This window comes from Oratosquilla oratoria, chromosome 36 (assembly GCF_046742065.1).
Source record: "Oratosquilla oratoria isolate Oo_2021 chromosome 36, ASM4674206v1, whole genome shotgun sequence".
NCBI classification, from domain to species: domain Eukaryota; kingdom Metazoa; phylum Arthropoda; class Malacostraca; order Stomatopoda; family Squillidae; genus Oratosquilla; species Oratosquilla oratoria.
The window spans coordinates 32,374,616-32,393,727 of NC_134812.1; the positions used below are offsets into that span (position 1 = coordinate 32,374,616).

Genomic DNA, 19,112 nt, shown 5'->3' on the forward strand with positions numbered 1-19,112 from the left:
GGGAATGGAGGAGTGGGATGGAGGTAAATTATAGTGTAAGGGAAGAAAGTAATTGTATGGGATGGGAAATGAAAGATATTATGAGAATGAATGCAAAGAGGTGATTATACCCATAACAGTGTATGGGATAGACTTGGAATTGAAGGGAGTCGGAAGGGCAGAGCCTAAATGTGTTTGAGATAAAGAGTTTAATAAGTATGGTAGAACTTACACAGATAGTGTGAGAAATGAGGTGTGCAGAGAACCAAGATGGAAACCGAGCTGGCAGATATGGTTGACCAAAGAATAAGTACTGGGATGATTTGGACATATGGAAAGAATGAGTGATGAATGACTAGCAAAAGGGGTGTGGAAGGCAGAGGTGGATGGAGTAAACTTGAGAGGAAGACCAAAAATAGGATGGATGGATGGATATGGTGAACAGGACCTTGGGTATAAGTGATTTCTTCCTGTCTGCATAGTAAATTCTTGAGTGTTATGTAATGAAGTCGTGGAGTAAAGGAGCTTCAGCATTCATGCACTGCTGTGGAGGCACTCTTTCTTGCTACATTCTGACCTGAACCAAGGGTTGGAGAAAGGGATAATCCTGCACCCACACAGAGCTAGCATAAGAGGATTTCAATAGGTGTGGGATGGGTGAAGGGGGAACATGTGCCTCAGTTGTGCCTCCTCCCATATAACAGGGAAAAGGTCCTCTGGTATGTCTGTGTTTATGTGTGTATATTCACATACATACATATACCAAAGGCTTTTTCCTCGTTACAAGGGAAGTAGCCAAAGTCAAAGGCATAAACTCCACTCCCACCTATTTCATTCCCATATATTCCACTCCCATTCACCACCCCTCCCTCCATCTTTTCTTGGCTCCTCCTGGATGATGGGTCATCCCTACATCGTACTCACTGCCCTGGGTCAGAAGTAATGCACCAAGACACAGTACATCCACAACAAGGCTGCTTCATTTAATTGGTGACCCCCCTTCTCTGTCCCCTCATGCAGAAAAAGAGGAGATGGGGGAGAAATCCCTTTGGGCTGCATCATTCACACATACTCCCTCACCCCATCCCCCACCCACCCCCATTTATGCATCCATACACAACCATTCTCCACTCACCCCTATCTTGTCTTCTCCCTTACTTCCTCAACAGACATACCCTTCTTTCCCAGTGCCCCTTTTACCCTATCCATCCATTTCATCCTTGGTCGCCCCCTCATGTTCACTTCCTTCACCTCTGCCTTCCACACCTCTTACTAATCTTTCTTCACTCATTCTTTCCATGTGTCCAAACCATCCCAATACTCTTTCATCATCCCTATCTCCCAACTCCCTTTTCACCCCCGCTCTCCTCACCTCCTCATTTCTCACTCTATCCAACCTTGTAACCCCTACCATACTTCTCAGGCATTTCATATCAAACACATTTAAACTCTTCCTCTCTTATGTATGTACACAAACACATATGTACATGCATAAATTAGTTAAGACAACAGTGTGTGCAAATACTTTTCAAGAATTTAAGAACAAATTTGATGCTGAAAGATACAAAGACGGGTCACTACAAGCATAGCTCCCTTCCCGTATAATACAACTAGGTAAATATATATCAAATTTCTTTTTATGATTCTTTCAGGCAAGGCAGTGGAAAGGGATCTTGGGAGGATTGGGTAGCTATTCTTCATCAGCAAGAAGCCCAACATTCTACAGAAATAGAACGATGGAGGAAATCTATTGAAGAGGCTGCCAGGTTTTTGAAGCAGGTACATTCATAAATATATTTTTTGTCATGTATATTCTTTGTTTTGAATATGCCTTTTTAAATTATAGAGTATGAGGCACATGCAAAAGAGGCACATCCACCAGCAGTTAATTTTGAGTAAATGAAGTTTGATGATTAGACTGTGTATAGACACAAACACAAAAAAATCCTCAAACTGCCTCTCTAAAAGTATTTCTCAAATTGGCTTTTTTGTATCATTTGCTTTTTGATATGTTTTATGTTTTATCAGACTTCAAATGCCTTAGAGATGGGAAAAGCAAAGGAAGATAATTATTTTATATCTAGTCAACATGTCTGCTTCACATGTACTGTAGTCCAGTTAGAATTTATATTTTGGTTTTTCTTTTATACATACATTTTTTTTCTTAGGTGAAATTTTTCTAGTGTGAATGTAAACATTTGATCATTGTTTATATTTCAGTTCAAAAACCGAAGGGCAGCATTATAGTCCCACAAACTTCAATATGCTTTTAGAAGAACTTAGAATGCATTAATATACTTAAAGGGTGATAAACAATATTCATAAACATTTCTTGTGTTATGCTCGTATGTCCAGAAGATATTAAAAGTTTTGACATTAACATGTAATTCATGATAGGAAGCGAGAAGTTCTTGTGAAAAAAGAAATCCCATGCTTTGAATCCAACAATACGTAGCCATTTGGTTTGTATTTCGTAACTGATAGCAAGCACTTCTGATCATGGGGACAATATCATACTGAAAAGGTGGAGTCATAGAAGTGGTAAAGGGGAGATGGTAGCAGAAAGGAGGGAAAGTAAAGATTATTAGTCACTCATTTGGAGTAGAGATGGATCAATTATGTTTTGGTAGGTGGCAGATGATTTACTAAAGAGGGCTCCTATAATAATGAAAAAAAAAAAATTATACACTGTCAGGAGTTATTCACTTGTGTAAAATTAATCCACTCACCCATGGTTCTTTCTTTAAAAAAAAAAGTAAGAAATAATTAAACAATCAACAATTGAAAATCTATGAACAATGCTACTAGTCATAGATTGCCACCAGTTGCTGCTAGTCATAGTTATTCACGTGGTCTTTGGTTTGTGAGTGACTTAACCTATAGTCTTATTATGGTGTTAAAATTCTGGGTTGGGGTTACAATATTAAGAATAGCTGCTTGACCACTTGTAAAGTAAGATAATTTTACATAAACTATATTGTACATAACAAAAATACTTGGGTTTACAAAGGAGAAGTATTCTTATTCAACACACAAATATTATAGTAAAAAAAAAGAAAAAAATAAAAAAAAGAAGATAAAATAAAAATACTGTGTAGTGATGCTGTTATTTTTATTTACATTGAGCATTGTGGTATTCAGTGAAAATAGCCATGTATGGTTTATTCCCAAACATGCATGAAATATGTCTATAATGATACATACAGAAAACTGGTTACTTAAGGATAGCATGCATAATCCCTCCGCTGTCACATGAATATGAACCTCTTTTTCTGCATAGGGCAGCATATGTGAAAGTATTACTGTAGGTAATATCTTGCATGCATATACCCAGAAAACAGTGCTTCACAACTCTCATACAAATATGTAAACAAAAACAATAATCTGCCTTATATTGTAAGTGCATTGGACAGGTTAAAGAGTAGCCTTCACCCTTCATGGTAGAAAAATACAAATGGAGGGTCATCCCTTGCTCCATCCCATTTATATACCTTTTACAAGATAGGGGACCAGTGTGGCATTATTCTTTTCTCCCTCAACTTAGTGCAATTAAATGTAATCGGCTGAAAGACTTCATTGAATGATGAGTACTTCATTTGAAATGTAAACATGGATGAAAAATACTTCAAGAGTTACACAAAAATTTACAAGAGCAAAACACAAAAGTAATGAAATCTGGACTAAACTGGAATTATTTTGAACAGTATTACACATATGACTTAATGTGCCATATGAGGGAAGTGAAGTCATACTTTCCCTAACCCAATATGGGAGGACAAATATTCCTTATCCTTGTTCTGTCTCATTAAATCACCTCTTATGATATGCAGGGAAATACAGTGGTGGTATTCTTGTCTCCCCACCATAAGGTGTTATGGAAAAATTAAAGGATTTTTTTCTCCTCCTTTCTTCCTTTCCATTTATTGAAAATCACAAAACCATTCTACCTGTTAACAATCCTCAGGCCCTCCCATAGATCTCTCTGGGAAAGAAACTTTGGATCGTTACCTCTGTTGTATTAGTGTGGGTCTTTTTGGCCCGCCAACTGAAATTAGTAAGAGGGGAGCAGTCATCAGTTGTCAGCTGTCTATATGTGAAAAGACAGATGATATAAAGTAGAAGTTAGTATAGAGGAAACCTATGGCTTGATTGTAAGACCAAAATTGTACCTCCAGATAGAGGTGAGGGTGTTGACGGGATTTGAAAATGGACAGCAGGAAAATTATTCTCTCTGCCATCCATGTTACAAGACCATTACAAGCAAGTAACTCTCATTGGTCCCACTAATTTTTTTAATAATGCAATAAGTTGCATATAGAGCAAAAGGGGACATGTGATGTAGTATATTTACACACAGGATCCGTGACAGATACCTGCAAGATGGACAGCAAACCTGGCCATTTTCAAAACCATCATCCCTCTTACCTCCATCAGGAGGTGCTGGCCCAGACTGACACGCACACACACACACACTTCCCCACTCACTCACTCACTCTCTCTTTATATACATACACATACAAAAAGTGATTATTACAACAATATATGGATAAAAAGAGAAATGAATGTTGAGGAAATAGAAAATACTAAGAGGTGAAGTTAAGGGAAAAAACACGAAGAGAATGGAAACCGAAAGCAAGGAGTTCTCTTGGAGGGTCTTAGACATGAGGCTGAGAAGATGGTACATAAAGTTAAGCAAAATAAAAGAAACGGAAAACAAGATGGAGAAGGAAAAAAAATAAAAATTACCTATACTAACATAGATGGATTAATCTCAGGATTCAATGAATTAAATGATTACCTGTCAGAAGAAAAACCAGATATAATGGGAATTGTGGAGATGAAATTAAGGGACTACCACCTAATAGTGTTGGACATGGGTTATACAATTATTGGAACAAAAACGAGAAACAGGGCAGAGGAATCTCGTTCTTGGCCAAGAAATACTTAAATGTGATGAAGGTTACTGAGGGTAAAAACAGTGTGGAAATGATCATGATAAAAGTTGAAGACAATGATATGAAAAGTAGAAAGTTTGTGGTGATTTATGTGCCCCCATAAATGGGCTCTAGGAAAGAGGGCAAGCATTAAAAAATGTTAGATGATACAAGGCATTCATTAAACGAGATACTGAAGGATGGAGGTAACCTGATACTTATAGGAGATTTTAACTGCAAAGAAATTTGTTGGGAAGAGATGACACTGAAAAGTGGAGAGGATCTATGGGGAAATGTATTACTTGACATGACTATAGAATATACAATAACACAATGGGTAAATGAAAATACCAGATACAGAAGTAATGAAGAACCATTGATACTGGATTTAATGTTTACGACAGGACGTGAAATTGTGGATAAAATTGAATACAAGACTCCATTTGAAAAAAATGACCACATATCAATAGAGGTTGAACTAAAGGAAGAAATGTAGAGAGAAATAAGAAATACGGAAAAGGAAGAATTATGTACAACAAAACGGACTTTGGGAAACTTGAGAAATAATTTCAAAATCCTAATTGGGAAAAATTCTACATTGAAGAGACAAAAGTGGAAGGGAAAATGGACAATCTTGATGGAAATCTATAATGAATGAGTGAATAAATACGTACCAAGACAGAAGCAAGAGAAGTTGTACATTAAGTGCTGGTTCAACAATAAAATGCAGTGAGGCAAAAGTTAGAAAAGATAAAGATTGGAAAAGATAGAGAAGAGATAAAAAAAGAAACTGGAAAATGGCAAATGTATATCAGCCAAATGAATATGTAAAAGTGCGCAGAGAGGAAAAAACTATGAAAAAGACATACCATAATAGAAAAATGTAGTAAAGATCAACCAAAACTATTGTATAGATATGTGAATGGTAAACTTAAAAATAAACAGGAAATGGTGAAACTATGCCATGGAAATGCAGAATACACAGAGAATCTAGAAATGGCTGAAGTCGTGAACAATCACTTCAAGTCCGTTTTCACTAGAGAAAAAGTACAGCATCGGGACGAAGGAAGTGAAGGAAATAACAATAACACAAAAAGAAATAATGGATCTTAATGAACCTTGACTTTAGGAAATCACATGGCCCAGACAGAATTGCAGATTGGATACTAAAAGAATGTAAAGAAGAACTAATGGACAAAATATACAACACTAAAGGAAATACCAAAAGACTGGAAAAATGCCAACATTGTACCAATGTATAGAGGAGGAAATAAAGAAGAACCAACAAATTACAGACTAGTCTCCCTTATAAGTACTGTAGCCAAAATTTGTGAAAAAATTATCAAGAATAGATGGATAAAACATCTGGAAGAAAACAATATAATAAACTCGAGACAATTTGGACTTAGACGGAAGGAAGATCATGCACTACAAGTTTAATCTGTTTTTACTCAAGACTAATAGTTACTATGCAAGAAAGGGATGCATGGACTGATTGGGCTTTCCTAGGCTTACAAAAAGCCTTTGACAAAGTACCACACAAAAAATTATTTAAAAGAAAATGGAAAACAAAGGGATAGAAGGTAACTTACTAAACTGGATGGAGGATTTCCTGCATGGTAGAAAAATGAGAGTAGTGCTCAGAGAAAAGTGTTCAGATTGGGAGGAGGTGATTAGTGGAGTTCCTAAGGGATCAGTATTGGCTCCAGTAATGTTCACTATTTATGTGAATGACATGGATTAAGATGTGGAATGCTACATGAGCTTCTTTGCAGACAATGCTAAATTGTTGAGGAAAGTGAAAACCAAAACAGATTGTGAATCTCTACAGAGAGACCTAAACAAGGTTTGGAAATGGAGTCAGAAGTGGGAAGTAGACCTCAACATTAAGAAATGTAGCATAATGGAGTTAAGAAAAAAAAAAAAAGAATATCAGAACTATACAATTGGAACAAAGGAAGTGAAGAAAGTGGGATCTAAAAAATACCTGGGAATAATTATCTCAAATGGCTTGTTCCTTGATAAACAAAATTGTCAAGAGAATCCTACAACTTGATAAGATCAATAAAGGTGGCTTTTACCTATTTAGATGAAATGGTTAAAAGAAAATTAGTCACACTGATAAGGCCTAGACTGGAGTATGCTGTAACACTATGGTCACCCAGTACCAAAAAGAATATAAAGAAAATTGAAGGAATCCAGAGAACAACCACAAAAATGGCCCCAGCACTTTTAAAACTGTCTTATGACAAGATACTGGCTAAATTGAAATTACTGGCTTAGGAACAAAGAAGAGAAAGAGGCGACCTACTGAACATCTACAGAATCATGAAGGGTACGGAAGTCTTTGATAGAGAGGACTTTGAAATTAGGACAAGAGAAACACAAGAGGACATGAAAAATAAATAAATAAAAAATAAAAAAGGATAGTTATAGAAGAGACCTGGGGGGGGGGGGGGATCCACACAGAGTGGTAGATATCTGGAACAAACTGGACAAAAAAATTGTGTGTGCAAAATCATACATGAATTTAAGAGCAAATTAGACACTGTGAGACACAAAGACGGGACACTATGAGCATGGCTCCCCTTCTTGTAAGATACAACTAGGTAATACACACACACACGCTTTCAAATTTGACAAACGAACAAAGATTGGCTAAACTGGAACTACCAACCCTGGAACAAAGAAGAGAAAGAGGAGATCTACTGACCATTTACAGAATCATGAAAGGGATAGAAGTCCTAGACAGAAAGACTTATTAAAGTGGGATAAAAGAAAAACAAGGGGACATGAAAAGAAACCCAGAAAGGATAATTATAGAAGAGAGTGGTGGATGTCTGGAACAAAGTGGTTGAAACAATAGTGTGTGCAAACACCATAGAAGAATTTAAGAATAAATTATATCCTGAGAGATACAAAGACAGGTCACTACAAGCATAGCTCCCCTTCCTGTATAATACAACTAGGAAAGCTATGCAAATACACCAAATGCCTCTTCCCCCTTATAAGGGAGGTAGCCTACCTTCATCTATATTTCTTGCACCTTGTCACACACAAAGAGCTAACAACCAGGGACTGCTCCTCTTCTACCACTTTCACAGGTGATACAACACAGACAACAATCTAAGTTTTCTAGCCTCAAGGACCTTTGCCAGCCACTTGTGGGCTACAGGTTTTCCACTTTGTAAAACATGAGGCAACTTCAACTTCCTTCTTTAGCACACCTTGGTGGTGTACGTGTGGGATGAAATGGGTGGGAGTGGATTTATGTCTTTGATTTTGGCTACCTTCCTTGTAAGGAGGAAAAGGCCATTGGTATATGTATGTATAATTATATACACGTGGATCAACAGCTTAGTAAATATAATTATGTACAGTAATAATAAAGATGTCTTAAATCTAATCCACTCCTACCTCTTTTTATCTCTTCTTTGTATATAGAACTTAGCAATATTTTGTATTCTTGATTTGCTAACTTGCCTAAGGCAAATTATTTCCAGGGTAAATCTAAATTAGCACAAATATTTTTGCACATGCATGTATTACATATGCTGCACATTATATTATGTATGCACAGAAGTATTATGTTCTTCTTATTACAAAACCTTTTTATGTGTGGTACTCATAGGCTATTGTTTTTTTGATGAAGCTGTTTTCCTCCCCAACAGGCCGAGGAAGCCTTACAGAACCTCCATGCATCCATCCCTCCACATCATGCTTCCAAAATACAGTCCTTACTAAAACAAGTCCAGGCACTACAGGAGTCTCAGGATGAATCCTCACCCCTCCATACTTCTTCCCTCCACTCAACGCCATCCTCTTCCTCTCCCTCATCCAAGTCCTCTTCATCTTCCCACCACTCGCCACATCTCCACTCCACATCTCATATGTACCCTGGTGGAGAAACTGCAGAAACACCAGAGGGGATTAAAGTGGATTGGGAGAGAAAAAGAGAACTATGACTTTTTTATTATATGAATGAATTGGATGTTAGTCAAAAACATTAAGAGCCAAGTTGCAAATGGCAGAATTTTTTATTGTTCTGTTCACAATTATGAAGTGAAAGAGATGGTTGGCTCAAGAAAATTGCTGAATGCAGAACATGTTAAGAAAGTGATAAAGTGTGCAGAACTTGTATGATGTCCCAGGAATGAAAGAAAACCGAATTAAAGTGCTTATTCAGTTTCAACTGGCTTGAAGAAACTATTGAAAATTATGTATTGCCGAGAGTTCATTTTTGTCACCTCCAAAGTTCCTCATGATATCAGTATTTTAGGTACGGTTAAGTTGGATTTTTTTTTTTTTTTTTTTTTTTCCTCTTTTCTTTTCTTTTTTGTTAGTGAAGTCAAGATGTAGATCAAAAACTGAAAAGTTTCTATAGTGATGGAAATTATATTATTGGGCTTGGCCATTAGAAATACCCTTGCCATTGACTAAAGGAAGTTCTACTTTTTTTTCTGTGCAAGAAGAATTGCAGAAGTCTTCAGTAAAGCATGTTTGAATGAATTTGTAACAGGTACTTTTTCTCATGTACTTTTGTGTGCTGGTAGAAAGTATTTATGTTCAGGAATATTACATATAGCAACTTTATGGAATTTTTTCCTGATGTTCATAATCATAGTGGGACCAAAGAACTGCAAGTAGTGGTACTGCAAGACAAACATCAGAAAGAATCGTCCATCTACTGCCGATCTTCAAAACTTGTCAACACCTTTACCTTTATCTGTTTGGGAATTGCACAGTCTGGACTTGGCCAAAAATCTGTCACTTTTGACTGCATATCCTCCACATCTTGGCACAGGGAAAGCTGACTATGGTTGACCACTTGCCTTCTCCTATTAGTGATGTAGAAAGATTGAGTTCATTTCTTCCTAGAAAGATTAATGAGAAAGCCTGAGGACAGTTACCAGCTACTGTGGGGCAACAATTATTATAATTTATAATCATAGCCATCCTCATTGTTTCTCCTTTATATTTGACCACAATCTCTGCTGTTGCTACTACCACAACAGTTGCCACAACTACTTTTGTTACTGCTGTGGTCCACAGGTTTCTAGTTGAAACTTGAGGCAACAGTTATTATAATTTATAATCATAGCCATCCTCAATGTGTCTCCTTTATATATGACTATAATCTCTGCTGTTGCTGCTTCTGCTACTCCTCCTCCTCCTCCTCTTACCGTTGATGATGAAGATGCTTCTACAAAGAGACTACTCCTCATTCTTCGTCTTAAGTTTTGCTTCTGTTTTGTTCTCACCTACCAGTATCTATCAAGATAATTTTACATATTTCATTCTTTTAGATGTGCTTCTTATTTCTTGCTTGGAAATCTGTAGCATAGGTCTTTCTCACAAGAAAACCATGGCACTGAAAATCTTATCCATCCACACCACCTAATTTGTCAACAGGTTCCTCAGAGAATATATGCCATAAATCTGTTGTCTTTAAGTATTGCAGTCCCTGTCACATCCGAATTTGTCTACACTAAAAGAATCATGATTACACTGGAAGTTTAGTTTTGAGTAGAAAAGTACAAGCCCAGTCAATTTGTGGATAAAGTTTAATTCTATTCCACTGAGGATATAATAGCAATTGTTGCCTTGAGTTTCACCAACTGGAAACTTACAGTTCCACAGTAGCCAACAAGTCCTTGGGCTCTCCTACTTTATAGAACCTCTGGGAAGAAACAAGATTCTTGTCTATTATATTAATAAGGGTCTATTTTTATGTCACTGGTTTGGAGGAGGAGTTTGTATCTGCTTATCAGCTTGCAATGAGTGGAAAGTGCATTGTCAGAATTGATAGACATCTGAGGTCTAGTCCAAGACTTGAATAGCATTCTCAAGGCTGCACCTCCAGATGGATAGGGGTGTTCAAAGGTTTTGAAGAGGGATAGCAAAAATTTTTCTTTTGTTGATTTCATAGAACCACCACTAGCAGGTATCAGTGATCCCACAACTGAGAAATGACTGAGGATTACAGGGGTATCTCTGAATTGAAAGCCTTTTCTTCATAAAAGTCCATGGCTTGAGTTGATGAGATTGTTTTACTGTAGCCAGAACAAAATCTGCTATATTACTCTGAGATTATAGTCTGATTTGTATGACTTGACAGATGTTAGGCTTATCAACCAGACCCCAATGTCACCTTCATACCTTTTCCTGTAACTGCAGTGTCATTTATCTCAAGTTATATGTTTATCTTTAATCTTGACACATTCCATTAATGAAAGTTAATGCAATGCAAGGTTCGGGAGTACATGAAAAACCCTTGTATAGATAGCACATATTTATTATGGAAGACAGCAGCTGTATTTATTAACTTATGAAAGTATGTAGGTTTACAATAGAAGCAACACTGTCTGAATTATTTAAATTATTAGTTGAATTGTGCAACAATGGGAGTTATAAGACATTTCTGCCCAAATTCCAAAAATGTGCTTTATACAAGTTCAATACCAGATGCTATTTCACCAGCTGAAATTCATGGTCATCTAATGAAGAATAAGAAGCATGATATTCTATGAACCATGAAGGACCCTCACATAATTATTGACATTGTTTATATATTGTATATTATTGATGGTGTTAACCATATAGTTGATACTGATATATATACATACCAAAGGCCTTTTCCCCCTTATAAATGGGGTAGCCAAGAACATGAAAATTGTTGATTGTCAGAAGTAAAAATTAAGGCAACATAATATCAGTGGATGTTGATCATCATGTGGATGTTTTAGATTTGAAATTATGTTTATTCAGCTGTTGCAGCCTGAAGTTTGTTAGCAGTGTTTTAGGCATGGTTAAACATATCTAACATTCTTGTTAATGATGGTGTAAAGATGTTTTTAAGAAATAATGTAGCACTGTTAATGGAACAAAACTCTATTTTGGTAACTTATATCAGTTCTGTGGCCCTCCTGTTTATAATTAGACACTTCAACATTGTATGAACATGTTTTGTGAAAAGCTAGTCCTTTCTGTTCTAGTGACCACCTTCACATAATCAACTTTCTTTTATCTAATTATTGTATTTTAGATTCGACATAATTATTATGGCTTTTTAGCATGAATGACTTCTATAGAAACTGTGACACTAAACAGATTGACCGTACTAACAACTTCAAGTATGGATTTTGTATTCTTTAGGAACAGTATTTTTCATACATCCTGTAATGTTTGTGTATGCAGTCCATCATTTGAAGTATCTTATACAAGACCTAGATTATACAGTTAGTATATGCTAGGAATAGTATTGGTTGGCTGAGGGAGCAACACTTAGTGAAGTGTAGACAACTCCAAAATGAAGTTTAGATATCACCAAAGTGAAATCCAGATACAAATTTTGTGAAACTTTATTTTAAACATAAGATGCCACTGATGTTCAATTTGTACATCAATAAAGTAGAAGTTGGTAGTCACTGATATAAAGCTTGGTTGTCTCTGATCTGTTATCACTGTTGTGAAGTACAGTTACCACTTACATGAAGTCCAGTTATCTCAGACAGGAATCTTTGTCGTCTCCGATGTTCACTTGCTTACAAGTTGTGTAACATTTTGTGGATAACATCACCATTTTCACAGTATGTCGTAAGGATTAATTGCTCTGGTAAAGGATCTTCAAAAGATCTTATCTGAGTACCAAAGCATTCTCCTAGTCAGCTGTCTATGAGATGTGTGTAGAAATGAGTTGGTGGAAGGAATGCCATAGAACAAGTAAGCAATAAACTTAATTTAAAAACCATACACACTAGGCGATAAGATAGGAAAATAGCCCAAAGTGTGAGTAAATAGAAGGATGGCTAACCAAAATTGTCTAGATTTTCATAGCATTTGTTCAAGAAATAGGATTTGTCTGAGGGATGAAATTTGTTCCATCTATAAAGTATGGCCAGCCCTGGATTATTTTCAGGAAATACTTTTTGAAATAGATTGTTATTTTATGATGCAGTTCAGTCTATTGAAATTTTAAACATTGTCTGTCAGTTTGCATGTATCTCTACTGATTTTTCTTCCATTCTTTCTGATGTTTTTATTTCATTGGGTGAAGGACATAGGAGGAAACAAGATCCAAATTTAGTCCACACTTTACAAAAACACACACAGATGCTTAATTTTGTACACCTTTAAATATTTTCTTTATAAATTCACACAAGTGCATTTTTATGTAGACACATTCAAACTACACATTTGGCATGGAGTGCCTTACTGGCATTGAGAAGCAATGTTACCGGCACAGTTCTTCATACCTATCATATATACTGGAAGATGAAGATGGAGAGCATGTGCAAGTGTGTCCATAGCCCTTTACAGACTAGAGGTTCCTCTATGTTAAATAAAATCCTCTGGTATTAGCCAGAATAAAATATTTAAAAGTGATGAATTTGTCTGCTGGGACAGTAAAGGGTTAATCTTGTCAGAATCGAATCCAGGTGGCTTCCGTTTGGAATACAAGCTGGAATGTTAATGTATGTAATATTTTAAAATTATGTAAGTATTGAAACCCTAATGAAAGCCTGTAAGTTATCATACAGCCTCTTAGGTCACTTTGTCTTTGCACAAAATGTCACTCCTACTTTATTGGCCCCTTCAACATAGTAGTCTACTATATAGAATTTGCTCTGGCCAATAACAGATTCATCTGTGGGGTAGATATTTCTGGTGGTGTAAGTTTTCTGTTATAAACCAGAACAAAATTAAGATTGTAACTATTGAAGGAGTTAGTCTAACCTATTCCTGCATTTAATTATATTTGAGTGATAAGTATTGCCACTCTCTGAAGTGGTACAGCAGCCAGCATAAAAAAATAATCCTGAGAGAGCCATGCATGTGCGTACAAAGTAGGCTGACCCATATCATGAGCATGCTCTTCTCAGCAGTTTCCTTTATATCTTTGAGCTTTGCACAGTATGTATTTGATTTCACCCCATTATATGTATGTATTGCATTTGTATTGTAGTCATATATGTATATATTTTTTCTTTTTTAGTTGCTGTCAAGGGTTTGCAAAGAAAGAGGTTACTGGTGCACATTTATGAAAATATATATGATCACTCATTAGATTAAGCAGATATGGTAGTCATAACCTGAATTACAAGTGATGGATAGTGTAAGCAAAAATTTTTTTTTTAGCTATAGGTTTAGTTACACTATAGGCAGTCTGTGATACTGTGGATGAAGGTTAGGTTAACAAATGACACTATCATAATGATTGACCTTTGTTTATGTTTGACCTGGTTATCTTTGAATTCAGGTGATTCCATTGCCTTCGTTTTATAGGGCATCAGAGTAGGTTGAAGTATTTGTGATACAGGACCACTATTATCTTTTTTCTCTTTCTTTTTCTTCTCTCATCCTCCCTGTTTCTGTCTATATATATAAACATACCTCCATTATTTATTTATATCTGCATATGAATGCTTGTGTACTTTTTTGTTCACCCTAAATTATACTGCTTAGAAGAAACTGTTCTGATTGTAATTATTCATGGAAAATAGTTTATTTTTTGGCTAGAGTACTTTAAAAAAAAAAATGTGTATAGTCTGATGGAGTTCGCAAGAATAACCGTGTGGTTGGTAAGCTTGCACAATTGTTTGAGGAATCCAGCCACGCCTGATCTGTGGTTGCAGCAGAGTAGCAATATTAAAGTAGTGCTATATTCAAGAATTTCTTTTGGATTGTTTCCTTACCCTTGACAAAGGAATGACTAGACTACATACAATGAATTTTGCACTGGACAATCATGGTCTTGTGTTTATTTTTCTGAAAAAAATATATATATATATATATATATATATATATAAGTACATACATTAAATATTAAAAAATCCAGACAAATTGGGATTAAAGCAATGTATGGATCTTTAGAAACCCATATCTTAACACAGTTATTGGCCACAATCAAATTCTTACCTAAAATACAAATGTAAACAAACCATGTCACTAATTCATTAAACATCTTTATACCTTCATTGATGGAATAACTATTATCAAGATTAATTACAAATTTTATAAATAATTTGTTACACACGCTATACCATGGGACCAAATTCTTGGACCTGGGCCTTTCCATAGATCTCCCTTGTAGACACCTTGGATTGGTGTCCGCATTGAGTTTGGATGAAACTGTTACATTACCAACTTCTGAAAGTAAACTAAGAAGAGCTGTAGCTGGTTGTCAATAACTCCAAAGGTGGAGAAAATACAGATTAAGTTTACGAAGGGGCTGCAGTTCCAAAGTGAGGAAGTTGATGGTATTCGAAGATTGGTATCCTCACAGGACTGCTGTCCAATTATTGGTCAGCAGTCCTTGTATATACATAACTTACAAAGGTTCTCCTCCCTCTTATAACTCCCCCCCCCCCATGTGGAAAACCTTTACTGAGGAAGAGGAGTTAAAACATACTGACAGGTCTAATGCAACCTTTAAACCAGAGCCAATAAGCTAACAGGTCATCTACACCCAAGATTAGATAGCTTCTTAAAGGGAGATCAGGTGTTGAGGAGTGGACCCTATCTCTTGATGAACCACTCTTCTTTTTCTAGTAACTACTAACCTCTCTCACACTCCTTCAAAGCTGGTGCCTGGAATGCGTGGATAAAGACTAGGTCTTCTCGGCTGACAGGTGCCTCTTTCATTCCCTCTTGCTCAGAAAGTTGCAAGCCTCCAACCTAATATCATTAATCCCCTAAACAGTACTGACCCAACACCAAATCTTGAGTGAGAGAACACCAATACCTCTATCATTTCTCCACAACTTCCTACAGAAAAGATAACTATTAAAAAAGCTATAAATGCCCTTGACTAACTAAACCAACCTACAAGATAATGCAAGACGTCCCAAAATAGCAAATTGCAAAGATAGTGTCACACTCTATACCAGCAGTTGGGCAAACTACTAAGATGCAGACAATCGTAATGCATTAAAGAGAAAAAAACTGTTGACATGTGACCCATTTCCAAAGGTTTTATTGTTAGAGAACTATGTCCCTGGAGCCAAGATAGACATTCATCATTGTTATTCCAACATTCAATTGGCGCTGAATGGCCTACCGGCTCCGGCGCTTGGCCTTCGAGCCAAAAAATTCATAAATCAAATCAATCAACCAACATTCAATTGAAGCATTAGTTGGAGTGTTGAGGACTAAAAACTGGAAACAAGATGAAAAGGTATGCTCTCCACCATGGCAACTTCTGCTAGCCCCATTGATTGGATAAGAAGCCACACCCAATATTTTAGTTATTAAACCAGCATCTCTGCTTATGGAACATCAAGAGCAAGGAACATAATATGAGCCTTGATGATACGAGGAAAGTGTTATTTTAAACTGTGACATTAAAAATGAGAGCTAGGTTAGGTGCAGTTGTGCTATTTTCCATGGCAGCCCATCAAAAATACACTAATTTTTCAAAAATCTCTACTGACATTACTATTGATTTGTGGTACTTATTCATGGGGTTCAAAATACTCAGAATGATAGGATCTATCCAATGATATAGATAACAACTGCATCTGTAAGACTGGCTGACAACTTTATATTTACCAATTTTTTCTTAATAGAATTTGGCCTGTACAAAAAATTTTAGGCAACAGATTTTTATGCATTCCCTGCTCCTAGCACTGGCAACACTTGCAAGTCATTTTGGTACGGTAAGGTGCAGTTGTGCCATCCTCCACAGCCCCCACAGTAAAACACTTAATATTTAAAAATTGCTACTGATGTTACTATCAATTTGCGGTACTTATTCATGAGGTTCAAAATACTCAGGATGATAGGAACTATCCAATAATATAGGTAAGAATTGCATCTGTGACACTGGCATTCTTTCCTCATGCCCAGAATTATGCCCACTCGGTGTGGACACTGTTTTCAACACTGCCACGGTTACACGGATCTGCATGAGGCACAGTGTGGACCCGGCTTAAGCCTCTGGGGCTCAGTAGTTGACAATGAATGCATAAACCATATTTGAATTGGACAACATTATATTGTTTCAGTGACCAGTGCTTGGTGGACCAACTTGCTCTGGGATGGGGGGGGGGTGCGGATTGGATGTGGGCAGTCATCAGTAAGTCCAGATTCACCTACTGCTGCATTGTGTCTTTCTCGCGTTCTTGGTAGTAAAATCCTTCCACACGCTCGAACCTATCGACATTATTCAGTCTGAATGTGGTTTGGGAAAACGGATCCAAGTAATACCCTTCATATGCGGTCTGGCCTCATAACCGTTATGAGGCCAGACCGCATATGAAGGGTTATGATAACGCGAGTCATTGCGACATAATCCATAGCAGCAGCGTTTAATGGATGGAATTTTGAAAAGTTTAAATAAGTCTGATCCCATCAAAACAGCCGATAAATGTGGATATATAGTATAATGTGGCGTACAGATTCCTTTGCCTGCCAGGGATTTCCCCGCGCAACATATGACGTCATAGCTGTTTCTATTTTTAGGAACTGCGGATCGCTATTGTTCATAAATCTATTTATCAGCACCGTGAGCTCATATAATTAAATAAAGTCGGTGGTTCTTAAGTTTACACCCCCGTTGAATTTGCAAGCAACCCCTTAAAAACCGATAAGTTTGATGCTGTTTGGATCTCGTTTGCGTTCTTGCCACAACAAAACAACACTGACTCTAAAAGCACTGACTCTATGGAAAGATAGTGGTAAGTGGGGAAGTAAGAAGTTGTCTTCTTGTAGTAATCCCCACCCCTATAACCTGTCAGCCATCAATAGATTGATGTGCCTATCGTATCTAGCCTTGAATGTGGCTATTGATGGAGTAATTACTATACTATCTGGGAGTGCATTCCAAGGGTCGATGACCCTATGGGTAAACTAGTTCCCCTTCAAAGTGGTGCGCCAATGGTCAGGTTTGCTCTCAATTTCTTGGAGTGGCCCCTGAGATGGTTTGTGTACAACTGGAAGAATTATGTGTGGGAGATATCCTCATAGCCTTGTAAGATCTTGAAGATTTCTATCATATCACCTATCACTCCTCTCTTCTAGTGATTGTAGTCTAAGGGAGCGACAGCGTGACTCACGGGACAGTTGGGCAATGTCCGGTACCAGTTTTGTTGACCTCTTCTGTAATCTGTCTAGGGCCTGGATGTCTTGTGCCCCATGATTGGGCTCCAGTCCACAATGGGGCGGACCAGAGATAAGTAAAGTGGCAACACGTTGTCCTTGGTGAGCACACTAAAATTCCTCTTGATAATGCCCAGTCTGCTGTTTGTATTGACGGTTATTACTGATACATGGACTTGAGATCATTGGGAACAATTATGCCAAGGTCCTTGGGTTGACTTATCTAGTCTACTGTCGTTCAACGCTGTTGGTTGCTGCGGCCTATGTGCATTGCCTTGCATTTACAATTATTTATGTTCAACGTCAGCAGCCATTTACTATTCCACTTTTCCAGGCGTTCCAGGGCACGTTGGAGGGCCTCTGAATCCTCTTCGGTCTCCAGGATTCTGTAAATTTTTGCGTCATCCGGAAACAAACTAGCTGTCGGCTCAATATCATTAACTAAGTCGTTGATGAACACCAGGAAAAAGACCGGTCCCAGGACTGAACCCCGTGGCACTCCGCTTAGCACTGGCAGCCAGTCTGAACATTCCTTCCCAATGCATACCCTGTGATATTTATCTGCAAGAAAGTTCTCAATCCAATTCAGAACATTTCCTTCCACTCCTAAGGCCCTCAGCTTGACTAGTAATCTCTCATGGGGAACTCTGTCGAAGGCTTTCTCACAGTCCAGGCAATTCACATCCGCACAGTGCCAACAATCCACTGCATTGACCAAGTCATCCAGATAGCACAACATATTTGTGAGACAGCTCCTAATTTTCTGAAGTACATGTTGCTGATCGGTTATAAGTGAATGATCTGTGAGGTGCTGTGTAATATCTGCCCTGATGATCTTTTCCATGACTTTGGATGCTATGTTGGTCAGTTATATTGGCCGGTAGTTGAGCGGGTTTGTCTTGCTTCCTTTCTTGTACATAGGTAATGTGTTGGCCTTCCTCCAGTTAAGTGGGACGTCACCAGTCCTCAGGGATGTCGTATATATTTCCATAAGTGGGGCACACAGTACATCAGCACACTGTTCTAGTACATAAGGTGATATCTTGTCAGGTCCTGGGGATTTGCTGTCATTTAATTCAGTTTCCTCCTGACATCTTAGTT

At 37.4% G+C, this 19,112-nt stretch overlaps 1 protein-coding gene across 5 annotated transcripts in view; it reads left to right on the forward strand.

Annotated features, from left to right (window-relative positions):
* The window catches only part of LOC143018935 (protein Aster-B-like), a 146,636-nt gene extending 132,047 nt beyond the window's left edge, over nt 1-14,589 (forward strand). For 4 of the 5 annotated variants that reach the window (XM_076174529.1, XM_076174528.1, XM_076174530.1 and 1 more), the window contains exons 15-16: nt 1,632-1,758; nt 8,585-14,589. In XM_076174529.1, coding sequence (XP_076030644.1) covers nt 1,632-1,758; nt 8,585-8,878 — 421 coding nt within the window. In that variant the 3' untranslated portion in view covers nt 8,879-14,589. Of the gene's footprint in view, nt 1-1,631; nt 1,759-2,199; nt 3,068-8,584 lie in introns of those variants that run through there. The other variant, XM_076174532.1, reaches the window with a different exon arrangement.
* Nucleotides 14,590-19,112: the final 4,523 nt, after the last annotated feature.